Source organism: Labrus mixtus, chromosome 5 (assembly GCF_963584025.1).
Source record: "Labrus mixtus chromosome 5, fLabMix1.1, whole genome shotgun sequence".
Taxonomy (NCBI): domain Eukaryota; kingdom Metazoa; phylum Chordata; class Actinopteri; order Labriformes; family Labridae; genus Labrus; species Labrus mixtus.
Genome location: NC_083616.1, coordinates 27,580,201 through 27,603,234, shown reverse-complemented (window position 1 = coordinate 27,603,234; position 23,034 = coordinate 27,580,201). Strand labels below are relative to the sequence as shown.

At 39.3% G+C, this 23,034-nt stretch overlaps 2 protein-coding genes across 2 annotated transcripts; one reads left to right on the top strand and one right to left on the bottom strand.

Moving 5' to 3' along the window:
• Nucleotides 1–191: 191 nt before the first annotated feature.
• On the bottom strand, nucleotides 192–5,781 carry LOC132974880 (L-rhamnose-binding lectin SML-like). Its single transcript, XM_061039183.1, has 6 exons — nucleotides 5,662–5,781; nucleotides 4,400–4,435; nucleotides 3,011–3,061; nucleotides 2,082–2,223; nucleotides 1,761–1,915; nucleotides 192–499 (listed from the first exon to the last, which is right to left on the bottom strand). Exons 1-6 carry the CDS (start codon nucleotides 5,690–5,692, stop codon nucleotides 471–473), a joined length of 444 nt encoding a protein of 147 aa, XP_060895166.1. The 5' UTR covers nucleotides 5,693–5,781; the 3' UTR covers nucleotides 192–470.
• A 2,514-nt stretch (nucleotides 5,782–8,295) lies between these two features.
• LOC132974832 (GTPase IMAP family member 8-like) lies at nucleotides 8,296–18,134 on the top strand. Its single transcript, XM_061039114.1, has 5 exons — nucleotides 8,296–8,385; nucleotides 12,184–12,254; nucleotides 12,774–13,392; nucleotides 13,562–14,770; nucleotides 16,153–18,134. Exons 3-5 carry the CDS (start codon nucleotides 13,332–13,334, stop codon nucleotides 17,688–17,690), a joined length of 2,808 nt encoding a protein of 935 aa, XP_060895097.1. The 5' UTR covers nucleotides 8,296–8,385; nucleotides 12,184–12,254; nucleotides 12,774–13,331; the 3' UTR covers nucleotides 17,691–18,134.
• The last annotated feature ends 4,900 nt before the right edge of the window (nucleotides 18,135–23,034 follow it).

Genomic DNA, 23,034 nt, shown 5'->3' with positions numbered 1-23,034 from the left:
AACAGGAAACCTTGTTATCTGTAATCGATGATCTGTGTCACCATGCTGCCTTTGTTTTCTTTCATCTTTTCTGTTTCTTCTTGTTTGTCATGTTTGTCACTAGTTTGTTACGCTATGGCAACAATAAAAACAAAAAAAGAGTGACTGTAGATGCAGATAAATGAAACAAAGGGAAATCTACTGAATTCACATAAAGTTTGAAGATAACTTTTATTGAATTGACTTCAAATCCTTCTTTGAGTAAATAAGCTCAAGTATATTTTACGCATTCAGAAACATGAATTCAACACTTCTGCCTCCTCCCAGAAACTCAAACTTTAAGATCTAAAGAACAAGTTTATTTCTGGTTGTTAGACAGTATGATATCTTGGTTTTTACTGAGAGTTAAACTTTGATCTGAAATGTTGAGGCGACGATGAGTCTTCATGCTATTCTGTTCCAAAGAGAAGAACAATACAAATTTAAGATCATCAGGCGTCACCGGCTGGTTTTTCTTCACCTGCAGAGAGGGGAGAAATAAACACAGATCAGCGACAAAAAAATACAAAAACTTGTGCCGTGTATGAAACTATGAAATACTCTGCCACCAGAGGGTGCTGAGTCTAAAGATTAAAGTTTGGAAAGAGGGAGGAAAGGACAGATTACTGATCAAACAACCTTTAACAACAAGGCAATTCAAAATACTTTAATAAAACAGAGAGACAATTGAATACAGAAAGTTTATGATGTAAAAGGCAAGTATTTGAAATGATTTAAAGGACCAGTCAGTCAGATGTGTAGTGAGTGAAATGATAAAGTGACCTTACTATCTGATCAGACATTAAGGAAACATGCTGTGTTGAAGTGCTGGCTTCTCTGACAACAATGCAGCAGCCAGTATGTCCTCCTTCTAACTTTAGATTCTGGTCCTGAATGCTCTGGATTTGTTTGGACCAGAGAAGGTAGGCGGTTTTAAGGCTCCCCCACACGGCCGTTTTGGACGCCCCTCGGTTTGTCAGATATGAGAGCAGTTATCAGGTCAAACCAACAGGTGTTGCAGTGATGGAAGCGGGTCAAGAGAAGTGGTTTAGATAGAAGTGATTGTACCCGACCTAAAAAGCCTCTGCATGTTTCTAATAAGCTCCACGAGCAGAAACGTGCTCAAACTAGGATCAATATTGGAGATGCTTTTGAAAAATGGAGAGAGGTTAGAACACAGAAAGGTTTACAGACCGATGCAGAGCTGGATAAACACTGAAGCTTCAGAGTCCACCACATGGTGACCTGTGTGAGCATCCACTCTAGAGAGGAGGGGACGGGGGGAGACAGCTCTCTACAATGTTTATAATTTAGACTGCAGTACCCATTTTAAACACTAGGTGTCAGAGTTACATACTGCTGCTTTGAATATAGTCATACAGTGTCTAAGATGAGCAAAAACTAAATAAAAAGATTTAAACAGCGAGAGCTTTACCTCAACTCCAGATTTTTTCAGGCTTTTTGATGGCTGGTTAAAGGATTAAAGTGAAGCTACATTTAGGTTCTAGGATATGCGTCATTGTAAGTATAAAGTACTAATGCAGCGCTGGTTTGGATCAGTTGTTAGAGCAGGTGCCCCGTGTTCAGAGGCTATAGTCCTGGGTTCTCGTTGCATTGGTCGCATGTTCGAGTCCCGATCCTGTCGTTGTTCGGTGCACGTCATCCCTCACTCTTCCGCCCCACATTTCACGTTTCTCTACAGCTATCCTATCAAAAGAAGGCAAAAGCATGTGTGTACGTACAGTCAGGTTTGGTTGGAGGTGGTGGTGGAGGAGGGGGAGGAGGTGGTGTTGCACAGGTGTAGGATACCTCCAGGTACCTGGTCTCCTCTTTGCAGGGATATTCACCAAACACCCACTCAGTGACGGGGACCTTACAGGACCTCCTGTTCCCACAGCTGAGATAGAAACACAGAGAGACAACGAGGTGTGAACAAAGACTGTAAATAAGAAGAGGTAGTTCAATAAAAAGTAAAACTGTTTGTCGCCCCCTGGTAGTGGAACAAACTACCAATCTCCATTCGATGTTGTCCTTTTGAAGAAGATAAGTAGATGTTTTCTTACAGGTCCTCCACCACCATCTCCGCCCAGGGGAAGGAACAGAAGTTCTCCGGTCCGTCGTCTGGGAATTGTTTTCCCTCCCCGCACCTCGTCCCGACCCCGACCTTGTACAGGATGTGTTCCAGCTTTATCTTACTGCCAACATCTGGAGGACAGGACGAAATAAAGGTTTACACATATCACCAGATACTGTGCAGTAATAGAACTGCTTTAACTTCTTTTTCAGGTTTTTTTAATAAGACTGTAAAGTCTCTGATGTAAAGAAAATGATCGCTCATAAACATTTTTGGTTGATCATTTATAGATTTCTGTCAGCAGCATCACCATTAGTTTGACACTGAATGTTTTCATGCAGGAAGGGGCGGGGCCGGCATCGTTTGGGCACAGTACCTGGATGCATTGCTCATATCTATAGGGACACAAGCATGAAGCAAGTAAACTGACACCACACGAGACACCATCTTTGTTGTAGGTCCCACTTCCTCTTTCAGCCTACTTCCTTCCTTCAACCTATCAGGCCTGAGTAATGAAGCGGTCTGCAGCAGGCCATGCTCTCTCTCTCTGGTTTCCTGCAGAGGGCCGAGCTGCACGACAGGTGCATTGTTGGACTTTAAAGCACCTGAAATGTTATACATCACTACGAGTTGGAAATAATTTGGAAAATAAATAAACTCTGAAGACGTTTGACTCTGATCCCTGAACTGTGATTGGTGTACCAACGCAGAAGCTTTAATTTTAAACCTTTCACAAACACTCATCTACAATGAAGGACTTTTTAGCTTATTAGCGATGCCTGCCCATGAATCAGCCTTTTAAAATAAAATAAAATCAGAAACAAACACACAGGAGACAGAAAACAAACTCTTAACAACCAGAATAAAACAGGAATAAGACAATCAAACAATAAAGCAATAAAACTGTTAGTTTCTTACCACACGACATCTCAGCGGTCTCATTATGACACGCATAGATGACCTCTCCCTCTGAAAACACACACACACACACACACACACACACACACACACACACACACACACACACAAAAATTAATTATTATTATTATTAAATTAAGAATGTTAAAAACATCACAGAACAAACATCATGATGTGAGAAAAGAAATGCAAATTGCATTTTTCAAGTGTCTCCTCCATATTTAGCGCTAAACTAACATTCAGCCATTTATTCTACGATTGCTGTCAGTTGGGGCTCCCTTAGGGGGGGTTTCCTACTGTCGTTGCAAACTTTGCACATTTTGAGCCTCTGCTGTGGACTAAGGTTTGTCAGCCCTGGACGCCCTGGGGCCCCAAGCAGTTGGCTGTTGACGAGCTGCGCCTCCTGGCAGTGACATCATCATCATGAAAGTTAGAGTTGTTGTTTTCTGTCGAGATTTTAACGCTCTCATAGATGATTTTATTTTGTGTTTTTATAATTTATGTATTTGTTATTTTGAAATACTTTATTAACCCCTGAGGGATATTCTGGTTTACGCTCTGTTATTTAAAGATATGCTTCTCCCACACATCGGCCTGAATCACACACAAACACAAACAGGACCTGTGGACATGTTTAGTGGAGAGATGTCAGAGTGCGGCGGCTGCTCAGGGAGCGTACCAGAGGCGCTGCTTGTCAACAGGTAAGACAGGCAACAGCTTGGGGCCCCAGACCATTAGGGGACAGAACCCACTCTCTCTTTGCCCTGCTGACATTGGTTGGAGGGCCCCCAATTGATTTTTGCCTAGGGCCCCAACAGACTCTAGAATCCCCATTGAGCGTACCAGAGTGGGTGGGGGTTCAGAGCCTTGCTTAAGGGCACCTCGGCAGTGCTCGGGAAGTGACCTGGCGCCAGCTACCAGAACAACTTCCATATTTTGGTCCGCACCGGGACTTCAACCGGCGACCCTCCACTTCCCAACCCAAGTCCCTACAGCACACTTTGTAACTTTGTTTTGAAGGTTTGGCAACACTTCACAATAAGGTACACACATTGTGCATAGTTAGTGGGAAATGAATGGGAAACTAACCACTAGATAACCACTAAGGTTTATTATACAAACATTTTATTATTATCATTATGATTTTTAACTTTGTTGTATTTTTTCTCCTAAAATGTATTTTAGTCAAATATCTCCAGTAAAATCGTATGTATTTTTTATTTTTCAAAAACTTGATTAAGCAACAGCTGTTTTCTATCTTTAGAGGAGGAATGACAGATTAATAAGCTATAAATAAATAAACGTATAAATGTTATAAACTTGATCATATCTGTTAAATTCAGTTCTTGTGGCTGAAACTGAATCGGTTGTGATTGTTCTGAAACTCACCAGCAGCTCGAGTGAAGTACCAGGATGCAGCGAGCACTGAAAACACAAAAGTCCATCAGAGTTACAACTTTGACCAGTTTAACACGAGCAGCTGCAGCGACATATAAAAACAACCTGTTCTAACTTTAATGATTATGAAACATTTCTGTTTGTGACCTTTTATTGCCTAAAAAAGTAAAAATGACATACATCTGATTTACGTCAAAATAAAAAGAGGACTTCGGAAATATTATAACTAGGAGCAATAACAATAAAACGACAGAAAATCTTTTAATAACAAGAAGAGAAAAATGTTTAAATTTTGAATTTTGTTGGCATGCTTAATGAAAACTTCAGTCTAGGAAACCAACAAATGAACTTTAACATCCCATACGAATGCCAGAGTTCAGTCTAAAGATACGCTACGATACAATACGATATGATTTTATGTGCGATGTGATGCGATGCGATGGAATACGATACTATGTGATACGATGCACCATTGTTTTCGTCGGTGGGGAAATCTTTTGGGACTTTTTGCTGCATACATTCAGCTGTCTCAACAGAAGTAATAAGAAGTGATAAGAAATATAAAAGATCAAAGCGGCATCGTCACAGTCAAAATGAGACAATAAGAAAATATGATATGATACGAGACAATACAATATGATACCACACACTTTTATTGTCCCTGTAGGCAAACCTGCTATGGACCATCAAGCTGTGTTAATACTTTTATTAAAGGTGCACTATGTAGATTTGGTGGTGAAATATGAAAGCTGGAGAAGTGAAACAATTATATGCTATATTTTCTGAACTGAATTCACAAACTTTACTCAAAGAAAAAATGGGTCCCTGAACTCTGTTTAGAGCTTAAAAGCTACCAGGAGAGTTACGGCTTCAACCTGACAAACTAAAAATAGTCTAACATCCATTTGATTTGTGTAAGATGACGGGAATATTTGACTAACAAATGCACGCTCCATCATCATCCACTACACAAAGTAAAGCAGTTAAACTCGTTCATGAAATGTGTCTCCATTTGTTTGATAGTTTGAACTATACCTTTTTACTCAGCTGTGAGATCACCTTTGGAAAACAGGGAATTAGTCTACATTCTGACACATGACTATTTTATCCTAAACCAAACGTATTCAATAACAAAGTGAATAACCGCATTATATTTAAGAGTCCATCTAAGTGAAACGTTTCCAGACCGTCTAGAGATATATTATTCCAGAATGTAAAAGGATGAAAGAATCATAGTAAAGCGGTGCACTCACATCCGAAGGCGAGCAGCCTCAGTGGAACCATGTTGGCGTCTCTCAGCTTCCTCTTCTATCCTCCACCTGCAGACAGGCTGACAGTGAACGCAGCCTCTGGACGCGCAGGTATTTATGCGTCCGTGCTGACAGCAGACATGCAGACGCCTGTCCCGCCGCTGCAGGCATGCAGGGCCTCCTGACACAGATGTGATGGACGTGTAAAACCCTGCAGGTTGCAGGAGGGAGATCTATAAATCCACAGGTTTCAGGACCTTTAACACTTTAAATCCCAGCTGCTCCTCGTTCTCCTCCATATTCCTCATTAAGAAGCTCAAAGGCTGAAGGAAAAACATCTGGATCTGGTTTTGTAGGGGTGAAAATGTTTGCCAACGGGCACATATTTACAAAATGAGCTTGTTTTGAAGAACCTAAAGCTCATTTACAAAAAGGTTTAAACTGGGAGCTTTAATCTTCGGGACTGAAGCATTGAACTTCAGAGTACAACAAAATCTGCTCTGACGCTCTCACATTAATCTTCATCCTGATTACTTTAAAGAAACAAATACAAATTTTCAAAAGTTCAAACAGAAAATTCAAAAAGCCCCTCCTGGTGCCTGCATGAATAGGTGGAAAACTTGTGAGACAATCACAGCTTTGTAGGCGGGATTAAAAAATAAATATTTTAAATTTGGAAAAAAAATACTGATAGTTGTGGATGAGATGTTTGCAGCTGTGCAGGATGTTGGAGGATGACAGATGACACATCATTTAAAGAAGAGAGAGTTGACATCATGAAACAGACTACATCTTACTGAAGCAACAATAAATACAAATGTTTGTTTTTGTTGCTTTAAGAGGTCATGGTGAGTATTTAGGTGTAAAATAAAATGTGGTCTTTGTTGCTTTAAATTAGGATGGACCAGGTTTTCACTAACCTCCATGGACCCTCCCCATGAGACTGGACCCCGGAAAGCTTTCCCCTTTACCCCCCCTGATGGACAACCTCACATAAGTGTGTATGAGATTTGTAGTTTCGCAGGCTACATGAATGACTGAAATGATGAAGACAACCGTTGGCGATAAAACAATTTGTTGGCATCACTGAAATGTTTTCACTTTCACGATCCGCTTTTCAGGTCAGCGTTAGACGTGACTCGACAGATCAGGACAATAAGATAGTTAATATCAGAGCTTGTGTTTTTGAATTGTTATGTGCGCTCACAGCTTCTGCACTTTCTCTGTGAACAAATGCTCATTTTCTCTAAAGCTGTTTGTTTACTGTTACTTAAACACATCAAACACATCACCAAAACAGCCTTTTTCCATCTCCGCCCATGCCTCTCATTTTCAGCTGCTGAGACCCTCACCCATGCAGTCATCACCTCCAGACTAGACTACTGCAACAGTCTCCTCTACGGATCACCATCAAATACACTCCACAAACTTCAACACATTCAGAACTCTGCTGCTCGTCTCCTCACACTCTCCCGCACCAGAGACCACATCACCCCCGTCCTTCATAACCTCCACTGGCTCCCCATCCCCCAGCGTATCCACTTCAAACTCCTCATCATCACCTATAAAGCGCTTCACAACCTGGCTCCCCCTCTACCTGTCTGAGTTTCTCCACCAGCACTTTCAGGTCTGCCGATACAAACCTCCCAAACCATCGGTCCTGGGGGGACAGGGTCTTCTCCATTGCCGCTCCCACCCTCTGGAACTCACTTCCAAAAAAACATTTGAGACTCCCCGACACTCACTTCCTTCAAGAAATCCCTAAAAACTCACCTCTTCAACACTGCCAACAACCACTAACTCCCCCCCACATTACTTCTTCTTCGCTGTACTGTCCTCGTCGTTTTTGTTGTTTTTTCCTTGTTAAAGCATCTTTGAGTATCTAGAAAAGTGCTATATAAGACTAATTTATTATTATTATTATTTTTATTATTACTTATTCATGTGTGCTGCTGCCCTCGTGGTCTCAATGGGTTGTTACCTGGTTTAATAAAATAAATGTAAAAAAAGGTCTTATTGTTTTGAAGAAGTCAAAACCAAAGAGAAATGCTCACAGATAATTACTGCCCAGAAACTCCAAAAATGTCCCAGCATGCATCAGCAGCTTAATGAAGAAGTCCAGGTGGCCCCCGAGGCTCATAAATACCAGAGTGCACTGCAACAGGAGGCAGCAACATTATGACTTACATAACTGACACAGTGTTTAACTTTTAATGAGAGTGTTTTTAAGTGTGATGAATTCGCTTTAATGATGTGTGTCAAGTTAGGACTTGAGAGTTCAGACTTCATTCTTGTGACTTGGACTTGGTCAGCTGCGACCTGAGCCGTGAAGTAAGAAAGTAAAAGTACTTTATCACGGTACAGAGGAAATGTTTTCTTACATTTTTTGCTTTAACCCTCTCTATTGTAACACAGATATCTTTGATAAGTCAGTGTGTAATTGATTCATTCTTGACGGTGTTAAGGAGCATGTAACTCTGACACCTAGTGTTTCAAAATTGGTACTGCAGTCTAAAATTCAAAACATTGGAGAGAGCTGTGTTCAGAGCAGAGTAACTGAGCAGGGAGGGCGCGTCTCAGTCACTTGGGATCAAAGTTTGCACAATCAGATTTCTTGTTTATAAGCGGACACACCTTCACCCTCCTCTCTTCATCTTCAGCTGATTCAGCATCTCTGTGAACTTTGAGCTTCTTTTCTTGGAGGTAAAATGGCGCAGCACTTTCCTGGTGAGTAGAATCACGATAAATTCAAACAAATTGAAATGAATCAAAAATACTTTTTAAATCTCCAGGTTGGTTGTTAGAGTTGCTCTTACACACAACATAGAACATAAACATAGAATATGAATCAAATAAGGAACGTAAATTAGAGATTAAGTGATAAGTAAAAGATATAGTTTTAAAGATATACAGCTTTGTACCAAGTGCATGTTATTCAAGAAATTAGCTATAAAGAGTTTATTGATCTGAGAGCTGAACAATATAATGCAATATAAGAAAACAGTGTGCAATATAATGTTCAACCTTTGTTAAGACCGATACTCTGACACCTGCTGTGGATTCTGAGCGGTACTTTAACCTTAGAAGTACAAACTAATATTTTAAACTACTGATCATTTATAGCTCGTATAGAAGAGTCAGTTTGTTTCTGTATTGAGAGGCTCAGTGTTTGGTAGGACAGAGATGGAAAAGTTCATGCCTAATTATATGATTATAGGTAAAAACATCGCCCTGACAAAAAATGTTTTTTCCTTGTTGTGATGAAGAACTTTTGGCATTTTAAAAGAAATGCAACAAATGCTTTTGTCAGGGAGAAAAATATGTCAATATACTAGTTTTATTTGACAAATTTAAAGTCTTAAAGGTGACATAGCCTCCTCCTCATCAACCAGTTTAAATAAGTCTCAGAGCTCCTCAAAACATGTGTGTGAAGTGTCTAGTTCTAAATCCACTCTGATCCTGTATTTGATCATGCCTATAAACCCCTCTATTTCAGCCCTGCTCAGAACAGGCTGTTTCTGTGTCTGTACCTTTAAATATGTAAATGAGCTGTGTCTGACCACGCCCCCTCTCTGGAAGGGCTTGGGTGTCTCGGGCTTTCTCGCTCCATGTCCTATTGTTTACGGTGAGAAGGCAGACTCAGAGGGCAGAACAAACACCTAGCTGTGGGAGTGTCACCCACCTGGGGGAGGGGCTACTGCCCTTTGTGATGTCATGAAGCGAAAATCTCCCAACTGCATGTTTGAGCACACATTTTCTGTAAAGTGGAGCAGGAAGAAGATGGAGAGGATGGACTTTTCTCATTATTGGGGGGTTTGTAGACAGACTAGAGACACATATTAGAGTTAGAGAAACATTTGAAGATTTGTATGACATTGTATTAATAAATAAGACATTATGTTTATGTAATTTACCACTTTCACCCCTTATCTAATAACTAATGTTTCTTATGTTATAAGTAATTTTCTTTCTTCTTGGTAATTCATTTTTTGAATTACATTCAGAAGAATTAACAGAGTAACAGCAATAACTGTGTCTCTCATATTGCAGCCTATATACTGTGCAGTGTGTACTTAATGTTTTTATTGAGTAAGAAACCTGCATTAGTATCTCTATAATGTATGGTTTATTATATTGTCCAATATAACATGCAGTGTGTATTCTCCTCCTGGTATTTATTGTGTAAAAACAGATTTATTGTATACTTGATATGATTTTGTTTGAATACTTTGTACCGAGTACGATATACTTACTGTTCCACAGTGTTCATCGCATTTTATTATCTAGTTTAAGCACATTGGGTTGTCAGGTGTTTTTCTTTATTGTCCTCTGTTGGCAGGCCCGGTTCTACAAGGGTGCAAAAGCATGCATTGCACCTATAGCGGCTAAGCCTAAAACTTAAAGCCACTGAGGGGCTACATAGACGGGCTAATCTAGCCTTTTAATTGCTTCGCTCCTGAGCGTAAGAATTCGAAATAAGACAGTCCAATATCTTCTTCGTTTAGGAATATTTATTTCTCATTCCATCATTGTCTTGATTACTGTCGCATGTGAACTGTTCAAACAATAATCCAGACATGTCCATTTACAATCACTCCTGTTACCTCATAGCGTGGCGTACAGCGGTCAAAAAAGTGTAATTGCTCCCCGTCTAGCAACACCTGACACCCCAGTGATAGTTCCTACCTATATAGAGTTTCACCTTAACCTAAAGGCGACCCCTGCTGGAACAATTTGTGTTTGCACTTCATAAACATGGCTCCTACAGCACCCTCATTTTAAATATCTGCACCCTCAATTGAATGGACAACAACAAAAAAAGGCTTTCAAATCACAACAGCGACTCACATCGTGTTTAATACATCCATGATCTGATGGTCATGATAATAGGTGCAGGTGAGGTGACCTGTCTATTCACCGGGGACACATGCAGGACCGATAACGCCTGCGGTCTTTTTCATTGCTGTTGCCGCTTACTGTAGCTGCTGGACCCCTTAACCTCAGACGCGGCCTTAGTCATTTTGTTCTAGAACCGGGCCGGTCTGTTGAGTTGTTGGGGCCAGATGGGAATATGAATTATGTATTATTAAGAAATAGAAAAGAGCCAAACATTAATGAATTTTAATGGATTTGGGGTATTTGTGCCTTATTGTTCCTTTTTTGGAGCAGAGCCGCTGCGTATCGGCACTGCGGTCAAGCCAGCCGCTCCTCGAGTTTACATGGTGAAGTGAGCCGCCCCTAAATTTTAAGTGCCCACGTATTCTGATCTTTATGGTAAATGCTCCGGACTGCAGAGCGAGCAGGAGTAACAGAGCGATTTTGACCCGTTATTAATCTCCTTTTCCAGACAAAAAACAAATCTTCCATAAGTAGAAAAAGAGTCTGATATTCTGATTTTGAGAAATCCATTAACAAAGTCCTTTATAAATCACTATAATGAGTATTTTTTATGACTTTGATGTCTTGTAAAAAAGAATTCTTCCATAATTAGAAAATGATTCTGATATGGTATCTGATATCCACAAAATCAATGGATTTCACAAAAAGTACACAGTAAAAGTACTTCATAGTACAGGTGCATGTATTATAGGAAGTACTAAGTCCAACCATATCAGAATCATTTTCTACTTATGGAAAAATTATTTTTTACAAGACATCAAAGTCATAAAAAAGACTCATTATAGTGCTTTATAATGGACTTTGACAATGGATTTCACAAAAAGTACACAGTAAATGTACTTCATAGTACAGGTGCATGTATTATAGGAAGTACTAAGTCCACCCATATCAGAATCATTGTCTAATTATGGAAGAACATATATTTTTATATTTTTTTCCCAGGAAAACACCTTATTTTGAAAAACGGAAGTTATCGCAGACTCGCAGTATTATTCTCAAACTAATTTCACCGACCTCCGAAGCTATTCCCTGAACAGTATTTTGTTTGCTCCCGTTTCATACACGTATATCTCATAGTCAGTTTTATGGTAAGACCTAGGCATTTAGCACTTCACTTCATCGCTCTCTCTCTCTGCTCGCTCTGGAGTCCGGAGCATTTACCATAAAGATCAGAATACGTGGGCACTTCAAATTTAGGGGCGGCTCACTTCACCATGTAAAAGCGAGGAGCGGCTGGCTTGACCGTAGTGTATCGGCTGGGTAATTTAAGTTGATTGATAACACCTGGGGGAGACATGGTTAGAGTGGGAAGCGGGACAATTTTTAGACCACAAACAGCAGCTTAAAAATAGCCTTAATATGATAGCGACCTTATTTGTTTTTATTTTGCTGCTTTTTGTTTTTTGATAGCGTGTTAAACCCGCTCAGCAGTGGCTTTCCTGGACGTTTCTGTTTGAAGCCATAACAGGAGTCTTGTGCCACTTTTATGTGGGACTACAGATCGACTACAGACTCGCTTAATCTGGTCTAACCACCTTTTTAATTTTTCTTTGTATAAATGATCAATGTGCACACTGTCCCTGATAAATAAAATAAATAATTTTTTATGTTCTGTTGTATTAACAGGCCGCAGCACCTCCTGTTGATTCACTCTGTTGTTTATTCCCAGCAGAGTGACACTATGGCTGAAATATCCGGTGAGTTAAATTGAGTTTAATATCAAAATTTAATTACATACTGTATGTATGGGCTGTATTTCTGAATGATGAATCAACCTGGACACACTCTTTCATCTGTCTTTTCTTAAACGCCCTCTGGACGGCGCTAATTTGGCCATCCAAGGAGAACCAGCATATAGCTCTTACAGATACTAAAACTCTTTTATCGTCCTAATTGTGTTATTGTGTTGTGTTCTGTCAAGTCTGTTTTTGTTATCGTTGTAACGTTATGTGTTATGATGAAAGTTGCTAAATTGAATGTTGTCCTGTTTATTTGTGTTATGTTGATTGTAACTAAACTAAACTAAACTAAACGTCAATGGTCAACATGAATTTGGTTGTAGGAGATTCTAGAAATGTCATATGTAAGGGGACAACGATGCCCAAGTGTAGAGAAACGATTGTCATCATGTTATTCTGTGAAATTGCATTTTCATGATTCGTTGCACTTACACACATTAAATTATTTTCTTTTTTTTACCATGATTCCAATGTCAGATGATTTGCAACCAATGAAGCGCAGGAGCAGCAATCATATGCTGCCACCTGACAGTGAGTAATCATCTTGTTTCATTTTTGTCCACGGCGGTCGAATGCTGAACATTTGTAATTAATTTACTGTATGGACTGCTACTACACACTTAGGTGACCTGTAAGGTCCATTCATGTATGTATCTATATATCAGATATATTTCTGGCATTGTATTTATGAATTTCTAGATTTGCTCACTCTGGCTTTTCATTTGGCAACCTGTGCGTCTGTTGAGTTGTTGTTACTGGCATGTGAATGAAACTGTCTGAATGCTGCTGGGTTTGTTTTTTTATATTGTCTTGGCTTCTTTCAATGACTCGGTAGGCTGTGAAACTGAAGCGCCCTTCTGGGATTAAAAAAGTCGTCTGAATCTGAATCTGAATTTTTACGATCCGTTGCACTTGCACACATGGAACACTTTTTTTTTTTTACCATGTTAAACTCTAGCTGTTACTATGATTAGCAGAATAATTATTACGTACATGTGATTCATTAATATTAAATCTTTACATTTCTGGTTTCTAATGTCAGATGAGTTGCAACCAAGGGATCGCAGCAGCAGCAATGAGATCGTGCGACCTGACAGTAAGTAACCATCTTGTTTCATTCTTTTTTATCTATTATATCTATTAGCTGATAATGTAAAATCTTTGTTAGAAAAATAAACTTAGAGATGAGTACAGCTTAGAACCGATTATGGTTCTGTTCATGACTGATGATTTTTGGACGTTACCTTCCCTCTCTTTTTGTCCAGTATCTGAAATCAGGATTCTCCTGTTGGGGAAACATAGGAACATAAAGACAAAGCTTGGGGACTTCATCACCAGTAACCAAGGGGGTCATTTCCAGAAGCATTCTCCAGTCAGTCAATCCGGCGTCATCTATGGGGACTGGAAAGGACAATCTGTAGCAGTAGTTAAGACCCCAAACATGTTTGGCTTATCCATGGAAACACTAACAGATGAAATGAAGGACTGTGTGGCTCTTTGTGATCCTGGACCGAATGTCCTGCTCCTGATAGTGAAAGCTCTGACATTCACAGAGAAAAAGCTACAAACATTTATGAAAATTCTGCGTTTGTTTGGTGAAGAAGCTTTTGAGCATTCAATGGTCATCACAACTGATGAAGGGATCAAAACTTCAACTTTTAATCAACTGCTTGAGAAATGTGGAGGAAGACAATACAGCATGTTGGAAAAAAACCAACGATTGTTAATGAAGAGGGTTACAACCATTGTCCACCGCAGTAAACGAGCCTTCCTGACACTGACTGAGGAGTCCATAAGAGCTGTGTCTGAACACAAGACACCAGCTTTCAACCTGGTTCTGTGTGGCGGGAGAGAAGAAGAAAAGATATCAACAGCCAAGGCCATTCTAGGTCAGAGAGCTTTGTATTCAGCCTCCAACTCATCAGAGTGTGTTAAACATCAGGGAGAAGTTTGTGGACGATGGGTTTCCCTGGTGGAGCTTCCTGCCCTGTATGGAAAACCTCAGGAGGAGGTGATGAAGGAATCACTCAGGTGCATCTCCCTCTGTGGTCCTGAGGGTGTCCATGCCTTCATCCTGGTCCTACCTGTGGGTCCACTCAATGATGAAGACAAAGAAGAGTTCAAAACCCTCCAGACCGCATTTGGCTCAAAAGGCAATGAATTCACTGTGGTTGTGTTCACTTCAGAGTCAGATCCTTCAGCTCCAGCTGTTGTTAACTTTCTAAAAGAACACAAGGCCATCCAGGAGCTTCTTCAGAGCTGTGAAGGAAGCTCTTTTGTTCTCAACATCAAGGACGAGCAGCAGATCCCAGAGCTGCTGGATACTGTGGACAGGTTGAGGCTATTGAAGGGAAGACCACACTGCTATACAACGGAAACATTTGCCAAAAGGGAGGAAATCCTGCAAGGAGACGAAAGCATCACTAAACTATGCGATGAACCTGAGGACCCGGAAACAAAGACCACAATCAGCTGTAAGTAGGGTTGTCACAATACCAGAATACTAAATACTTTTCTCTGTGTAGGTTCTGAGTTATGGAAGCGATTAGTGATCAGAATTCAAATGATAAAGCTAATTTGAAAATTCAAATGCATTAACAGAAATTATTTTTAACTTTCAGAATATGGGTGTGTTATTTGACTCAAAAATAAAATTATGATTAATTTATCTAATTTGAATTTTAGTTTTCAACTTTAAAAATGCACATTCTTTGACTAAATTAAAATGAGGAAGAAAATGACATTTGCTTTATCATTTTCAAAAAATGCCCTGCTAAATCTGTATCATAATTCAAATGAAAAAGGTAATTTTAAAATGAAAATACAGTAACAGAAACATGTTTTAATTTTAAAGACTCACCCCGCCACCCATCGTAGTGCGCGTTCTGCCCGCTCGCCTCATAGACTGTAAATATTACGTTCGCCTGCCTGGGAGCTGGATTCTGACGTCACTTTCCTGCGTCGTCCACTTTGCCAATTCGTTTTCGAGTTTGAATTATGATCACTTTTTAGCACGGCAAGTTTGAAAACGAAAAGCCAAAGACCTTTTAGTTTTCATTTGAATGATGTCATACAATATGCATACATAGAGAGCAAAAGTATAATGCAAACTGGATGACTGAATATTCATTTTAAATATAGGTCAAATAATGCACCTATAATCTGAAAATTAAAATGTGTTTCTGTTACTGTATTTTCATTTTAAAATTAGCTTTTTCATTTGAATTATGATACAGATTTAGTGGGGCATTTTTTGAAAATGATAAAGCAAATGCCATTTTCTTCCTCATTTTAATTTAGTCAAAGAATGTGCATTTTTAAAGTTGAAAACTAAAATTCAAATTAGATAAATTAATCATAATTTTATTTTTGAGTCAAATAATACACCCATATTCTGAAAATTAAAAAGAATTTCTGTTAATGCATTTGAATTTTCAAATTGGCTTTATCATTCGAATTCTGATCACTAATCGCTTCCATACTGAGTCATCCAGGTCAAGGTAAATTCAAAGCTTGATTCAAGGACAACTGGACTTGGTTTTAAGAGTCCAGTTGCCTATGGTCAGGCTTCAGATTAAACACTGATCGGTACCAGTTAAAATCAAACGATACCGATACCTGTTTTAATTGCAAGAAACCCAATATTGGGTAATTTAACATGGCAGGCAAATTCCTTCACATTCTGTCAAGTGTTCAAATACACGGGCAATGTTTTGGTGGCAACCTTTGCCAATGTATTTGTGAAATGTAAACATAAATGCAGTCGGTAAACACTATAGTACATTTCTGTATGTTAAACACCATATTGTCGCAACTGTAACCATTCAATTTAACCTTGGGCTTTCTTATTTCACAGTTGATGATGAAAGTCTGAGCCCGGAGTGTTTCAGGATTGTGCTGATAGGGAAGACTGGAAGCGGTAAGAGCTTTTCAGGAAACACCATTCTGGGACGAAAAGAGTTCAAAGCTGAGGCAAGTCTAATATCAGTCACGACTGAATGTCAGAAAGCACGAGGTGAAGTGGACGGTCGTCCGGTGGTTGTGGTCGACACCCCAGGCCTGTTTGACACAACTATGTCCAACGAAGAGGTTCATAAAGAGATCATGAAATGCTTTACTCTGCTGGCTCCAGGACCACATGTCTTCCTGTTGGTGTTACAAATTGGCAGACTCACAGAAGAGGAGAGGGAGGCATTAAAAATCATCAAGGAAGGCTTTGGGGTGAATGCTGAAAAGTTCACTATCATTCTTTTCACAAGAGGTGATACACTTGAGCATGAGGAGAAGTCCATTGAAGATTACATTGAGAAATGCGATGATTCCTTTAAGAATCTCTTCGCTGAATGTGGTGGAAGATACCATGTGTTTAACAACTATGATAAACCAAACCGCAAACAAGTCAGTGAACTGATGGCAAAGATTGAGACCATGGTGGGAAAAAATGGAGGTGGTTGTTACACCAATGAGATACTGCAAGAGGCTGAGAAAGCAATCAAAAAAGAGGTGCAGAAGATCCTGAAAGAAAAGGAGCAAGAGATGCAGAAAAAGTGGGGGGAACTTCAAAAACAACATGAAGAAGAAATTGGAGCGATGGAAGAAAGAAATCAACAACAGAGAGCAGAAACTGAAAACAAGGGCGAATTGAAAGCAACAAAACTTCAAAAGATGGAGGAGATAATGAACATTGAGCTTCAGATGAGGATGCAAGAAAATGAAAAGATGGAAGAAGAAGACAAAAGTAAGAAAATACAAGAAAAAGTTGAACAACAGGAGTGGCAAAACAAGTTGAATGTTTTGCAGGAAAAAATACAACATGATTCTGCATCAGATGAAGAAAAAAGAGAAGAGCTAGAGCTTACCAAAGAAGAGATGAGAAAGGAACAAGAAGCATGGGACAACAAACAAAAACAATATTGGGAAGAACGCAGAAGAGAAGAGGAATTTAGACAAAAGCAGCATGAAGCAAGGCTCAAAAATCTCCAGTTGGAACATGAGCAGGAGAGAGCAAAATTTGACATTGAGATGAAAAATGAAGAAGAAAACTTACGAGAACAGGAGAAAAGAGGAAGAAAAGAGTTAGAGGAAAAACACAAGAAAATTATGGATGATATGAAGAAGACATATGAAGAGGAGGCAAGAAAGAAAGCCGAAGAATTCAATGAATTTGGGCAGAAATACATCAAGAACTTTGCAGGTCTGATAGAGGAGCAAAAAAGGGCACTGCAGCAAGAACACAGCAAAGAGTATAGACGGTTGGACGAGCTCTTGAGGTACAAAGAAAGAGAGCACAAAGAGAAAGTCAAAGAAATGGAAAAACAACTCAAAGAAAAGGAGGGCTCGATGGCAGCTCCTGAGACAGAAATAACTGTTAAAAGAGAATGTGCCATCCTTTGATCTGCTTCTTGGACTCTAATTTTAACATAACAGACAGTGTCATTGATAAATGTTATTTCCATGTTTACTTCACGTACTATTTTTTATTATTGCAGTGATATACGGCAGGTGCATCTTTGATACATTTTAAATAATTATTACATCTCAGAACATTATGTGTGTGCATGAGGGTTTGAGTCTGTATCCTGTAAAGACCTCTAATCAGTGGCTACTACATCCCCTAAACCAATCTGTAGTTCATTTAACAATTCAATTTCATGATGAAAAGATGTGTCTGTAAGCCTCAAAGGAACCTGGTGAGGGATGTTGTGTAGGGAACTGTGTCAATACATTCTTGTAAATATTATAAATAATATATCAGTACATGTTTCAAATCATTGTTCTTACTTGTAAAATATCATGTGAGTGTGTAAGCCTATTTTCAATAAAAGTACAAATGATGAACTTTGTGTAATGTTTCTTGGCACTTTATACACCAAAAACATTAACAACAGGAATGGAAAAAAAAGATCAAACTATACTCTTTCACAACGGTCATAGGTAGGCTACAGTCTCAAAGTCATCACCTGTACTTAAGTACCTTAAAATGGTTTATAGACCTACTACAGGTAAACTCAAAATGAACAGCACGATAACAAATCTAAAACTAACGACTTCATTAACAACACAGGATCTAACAGCCCAGGTTTAATTAAGCCAGAATATATAACACTCTTTACCACAAATCGAGTGAAAACATAAATAGTATGCTCAAATTGGTTGAGGGTTTGTTCCCCAGCTCCTGCAGCAACATGTCTGATGTGTCCTTGGGCAAGACACTTAAACTCCAATTTCTTCGGCTGCTTCTTCGGTGGCGTATGAATGGAATTAGTTAATTCTGATGGTCTCACTACATAGCAACCTCTACATCATGTGTGTGAATGTGAGTGTAAAAGTGCTTTGAGTAGTCAGAAGACTAGAAAAGTGCTAAACAAGTCCATTTACATTTACCATTGACCGAAGTCTGAGCCTTCTGCCTCTTAGTTATTACTGTAGGCCTACCTGTACAGTCCAGCTTCAGCATCTATCCGAGTAATAAACTCTATTCTCTTCATGTTATTGCAGGTGGACTGTAACTGTCATCACAGCTTGCAGGACATTTCCTGCACTAGCATTTTAATAACATTATATTTTATTATAATAACAAAATGTTTTGCTCTGTTAACCTGCTGCTGTAACACCACAATTTCCCAGTTTGGGATCAATAAAGTAAATTTATCTATCTATCTATCTATCTATCTATCTGTCTATCTGTCTGTGTGTCTGTCTGTCTGTCTTAGGAGATGTTGTGTCACCAGTCTCTCTGAGTTTCTCATTCCACCTTAGCACTCTTCTTGTTCTTTATTATCCATTAAAATTGTATAATTATTCAACTCCTCTCTAACTGTTTTAATAGCATTACGTCCACCTGCCTCGCAGAATAAGTAGAATATATAGACTGCTCTCATCTATATGCGATTATTATAATGTAAAAAATGTATATTATATAACAACAAGCAGACCATGCTATGCGACCAACTCCATGGACCGGGCCGACACACAGCCAACCGACTCCTCTCAACTTTCTTGATTACAACAGAAGAGGGAATTTAAACGTAATTTCAGCGGCACAAACTAAAGAAAAACTACAGAAGAAATATTTAGTCAACTTCTGTTTACAAGTTAACTTGACGATACTCCTCGGAGATTTGTTCTGAAGCGACGTGGGTCATGGAAGAAAATCAAACTAGGTACGATGAGTCAAAAATAATGTGAGATACTGCTCAGATCACTCTAAATCATATTTAACACGATCGATATGATCACTGAATCTTTTACAAAAGTAAATGTGAATATTGTAAAGCTTACACAACATACTAATAACGTAAAAGCCACAATTTTACTTATTTGTGTATTTTAATTTGTGATAGATCGACAGAGCATATTGCAGGTTGAAGACACCAGTTAGACAGACTCAGACTGGATTCAAATTCTGGGTTGACTGAGTCAACTCTGCAGGGGCTCCACAAGATGGCGCCGCTGACCGGCTATAAACAGCTGGAGGTAGGTTGACAATTTGCTTTTTATCACTACTTTAGCGTTTTTTTAATCTCAAATATCTGGACCTTTTTTTTTAGACGTGTATTATACAAATGTATTCAGGAATTGTTGAATCAATAATATCAGAAAGCCTTCAATTTTACAATAACCTTTAAAGACGTAAAGTTAAAAATTTGTAAAAATTACTATTAAAAATATGTTGAAACGAGGGCTGTCGCTATAACCGCAAAAATTAATTACCGCTGTGTAAACAAGCTATTTGCGGTAAATGGAGGCAACCCCCATAACCACTAAACCTGTTCTCTACTGTAAGGGGAAAGCAGTTTCATGAGTGATTCATATAACAGGTAGGGGTCCTGGAAGAAGACCATGAAACAAATCTACAGAGACTTTAAGGTAAACGACCTGACATCTTAGGCAGCTTTAAGAAAAGACAATTAATGAAGGAAACTCAAATCATGAAGGATCATCAAAGTGTTGATAACGTTAAAGACTAAAGGAAACCTTTATGAACCAGACTGCATGGAGGAATAACTTTTGCAGAAAGAGACGGCCCGAGGAAGAAAGATGAAAAACATGTGTGCTGTTTGGTAAGTTGTTTTATTTATTAATTTATTTAGTACTACTTTCCTGGTGGTTGGTATAGAAGCTCTCTTTTTATCTTGAGGTGGTTTTATATCTTCAAACTTGTATAACTTTATTTAATGAACTTCAGTTTAACCTTCAGGACTAGAGAAACTAGGCAAATGTGTTCTCTACTAAACCTTATCTGATATCAAACATTATTGTGATATATCAGGAATTTGATAACAAACATTTAATGTCTAACAATTATCTTTTGTATGTCCTTTTTTATTATTTGGTACTAAAAGCATTATATATCAGAGTACCATACGCTTTGCTCAATGTTAGCTGACATATTGAGTCTGTAGATAATATCAATGCTTTCTTAAATCTGTTTTTCTCTGCATAGTTTTGTTATAAACCCTAACCCCTTTGCTGTCTGCCATCTTTTTTTTTGCATCTCAGACACCAGGTTATCTCTCCTTTATAATACCACCGTTTATAATGAAAAACTAAATCATGTAAACTATTCATCAGATGAGTTAAATATGTTAAATTATGACTTCACAGACAACATTTGATTCATATTGTGTATTTAAAAAACAACAGACTTCAGTAAGTGATTGACCTGTTGCTTCACCAAATTTTGAAGTTGTATGATTACATAAATCAATCAATCAATCAATTTTTATTTGTATAGCGTCAACTCATAACAAGTGTTATCTCGAGACACTTTACAAGAAGCAGGTAAAATACCTTACTCTTTGTCTGTTAACATTACAAAAGAGCAGGTAAAAAGACCTTACTCATTGTTATGTTACAAAAAGCAGGTAAAAGACCTTACTTATTGCTATGTTACAAAGATCCGGCCTATCCATCATGAGCACTTTAGCAAAGCAGCAAAAGTTACAGTGGTAAGAAAAAACTGCCTTATTAAAAGGCAGAAATCTTTGGCCGGATCCCCGGCTCATGACGAAACAGTCTTCACAGGCCTAGACTGCGCCGGGCTTGGAAAGGGATAGGGGGAGAGATGGGATAAGATGCAGGAAGAGGGATAGAGAGCAAGGGGGTGGGGGGAGGTAGACCGTCCATCAGCAATCCGGTGAGGAGGGGAGGGTGTGGGGGGGTTGTTCTGGCAGGCCGCCAACCCACGATCCGGTGGGGAGGGGGTAGGGGTGGGGTGGGGGTTGTTCTGGCAAGCCGTCAACCGATGATCTTGAGGAGCCTAGGAGAGCTCAAGAGCTCCCAGGAAAGTAGGTGGTTAGTGACTGAGATTTATAGATAGATACATGCAGTAATATGATGTAATATGCACAGAGCGAGAGAGAGAGAGAGAGAGAGAGAGAGAGGAGCTCAGGGTGCCAGTTCCCCCGGTAGTCTAAGCCTATAGCAGCATAACTAAGAGCTGGTCTACACCAGCACCAGCCCTAACTATAAGATTTATCAAAAAGGAAAGTTTTAAGTCTATTCTTAAAAATACAGACTGTGTCTGCCTCCCGGACCCCGGCTGGAAGGCGGTTCCAGAGGAGAGGAGCCCGATAACTGAAGGCTTTACCCCCCATAGTACACTTGGAGACTGTAGGTACCACCAGCAGGCCTGCACTCCGGGACCGCAATGCTCTCGAGGGACAGTACGGCACTAGTAGCTCCTTCAGGTAAGATGGTGCCTGGCCATTTAGAGCTTTGTAGGTGAGAAGAAGGATCTTGAATTCTATTCTAGACTGTATAGGGAGCCAGTGCAGAGAAGCCAGGACAGGAGTGATGTGGTCCCATTTCCTGGTTCTGGTCAGTACACAAGCTGCAGCATTCTGGACCAGTTGAAGAGTCTTTAGAGATTTGCCAGAGCACCCTGACAAAAGAGAGTTACAATAATCCAGTCTGGAGGTAACAAATGCATGAACTAGTTTTTCTGCATCACTTTGCGACAGGATATTCCCGATCTTGGATATATTACGAAGGTGAAAGTAGGCTGTAGAGCTAAAAGACATATCTTGATCAAAAAGAACTCCTAGATTCCTAACAGTGGTGCTAGATGCCAGGCTGATGTCATTGAGGACAGTCACATCACTAGAAAAAGTCTCTCTGAGGTTCTTAGGGCCTAGCACAATAACTTCAGTCTTGTCTGAGTTAAGTAGCAAAACATTTCTGGTCATCCAGGTCCTAACGTCCTTAAGGCACGTTTCTAGCTTACATAACTGACTGGTACCATCGGGCTTCATTGATACATAAAGCTGAGTATCATCTGCATAACAATGAAACTGTATGGAGTGTTTCCTCATAATATTTCCCAGAGGAAGCATATATAATGTAAATAGAATTGGTCCAAGCACTGAACCTTGTGGGACTCCATGGCAAATTTTAGTGTGCATAGAGGATAAAGTGCCTGTGCTGCCACAAGAGGGCGCACTGTCTATTTAAACTGGCTTTTTTCTCCAGATATTTTTTTCATTTCTGTTAAAGGAGCTACAGTTGAATATTTCTTCTCAACTCAGTGTTAATGTAATTCATACTTTCACACTCATACTTACTTTTTCCCATTCCTCTTATCACTCATTCTTCAGTTTTGATCGTAGGTTAAACCTGGCTACGTAACTTTCTGACAAGGTCTACATATTTACTATATTTGACCACAGTGGAAGCAACATCACCTCATCGTCATAGACAAACCACATGCAGGTAAATCATGCTATTACTCTAGGAG

Bases quoted from the DNA above. Each gene is read 5' to 3' on its own strand.
- LOC132974832 (XM_061039114.1), top strand. From the start codon at position 13,332: ATGTCAGATGAGTTGCAACCAAGGGATCGCAGCAGCAGCAATGAGATC. The intron at 13,393-13,561 runs GTAAGTAACCAT...CTTTTTGTCCAG, and splicing joins TGAGATCGTGCGACCTGACA to TATCTGAAATCAGGATTCTC. The intron at 14,771-16,152 runs GTAAGTAGGGTT...CTTATTTCACAG, and splicing joins AACAAAGACCACAATCAGCT to TTGATGATGAAAGTCTGAGC.
- LOC132974880 (XM_061039183.1), bottom strand. From the start codon at position 5,692: ATGGTTCCACTGAGGCTGCTCGCCTTCGGAT. The intron at 4,436-5,661 runs GTGAGTGCACCG...TTGTGTTTTCAG, and splicing joins GAGGCTGCTCGCCTTCGGAT to TGCTCGCTGCATCCTGGTAC. The intron at 2,224-3,010 runs GTAAGAAACTAA...CCTGTCCTCCAG, and splicing joins GACCGCTGAGATGTCGTGTG to ATGTTGGCAGTAAGATAAAG.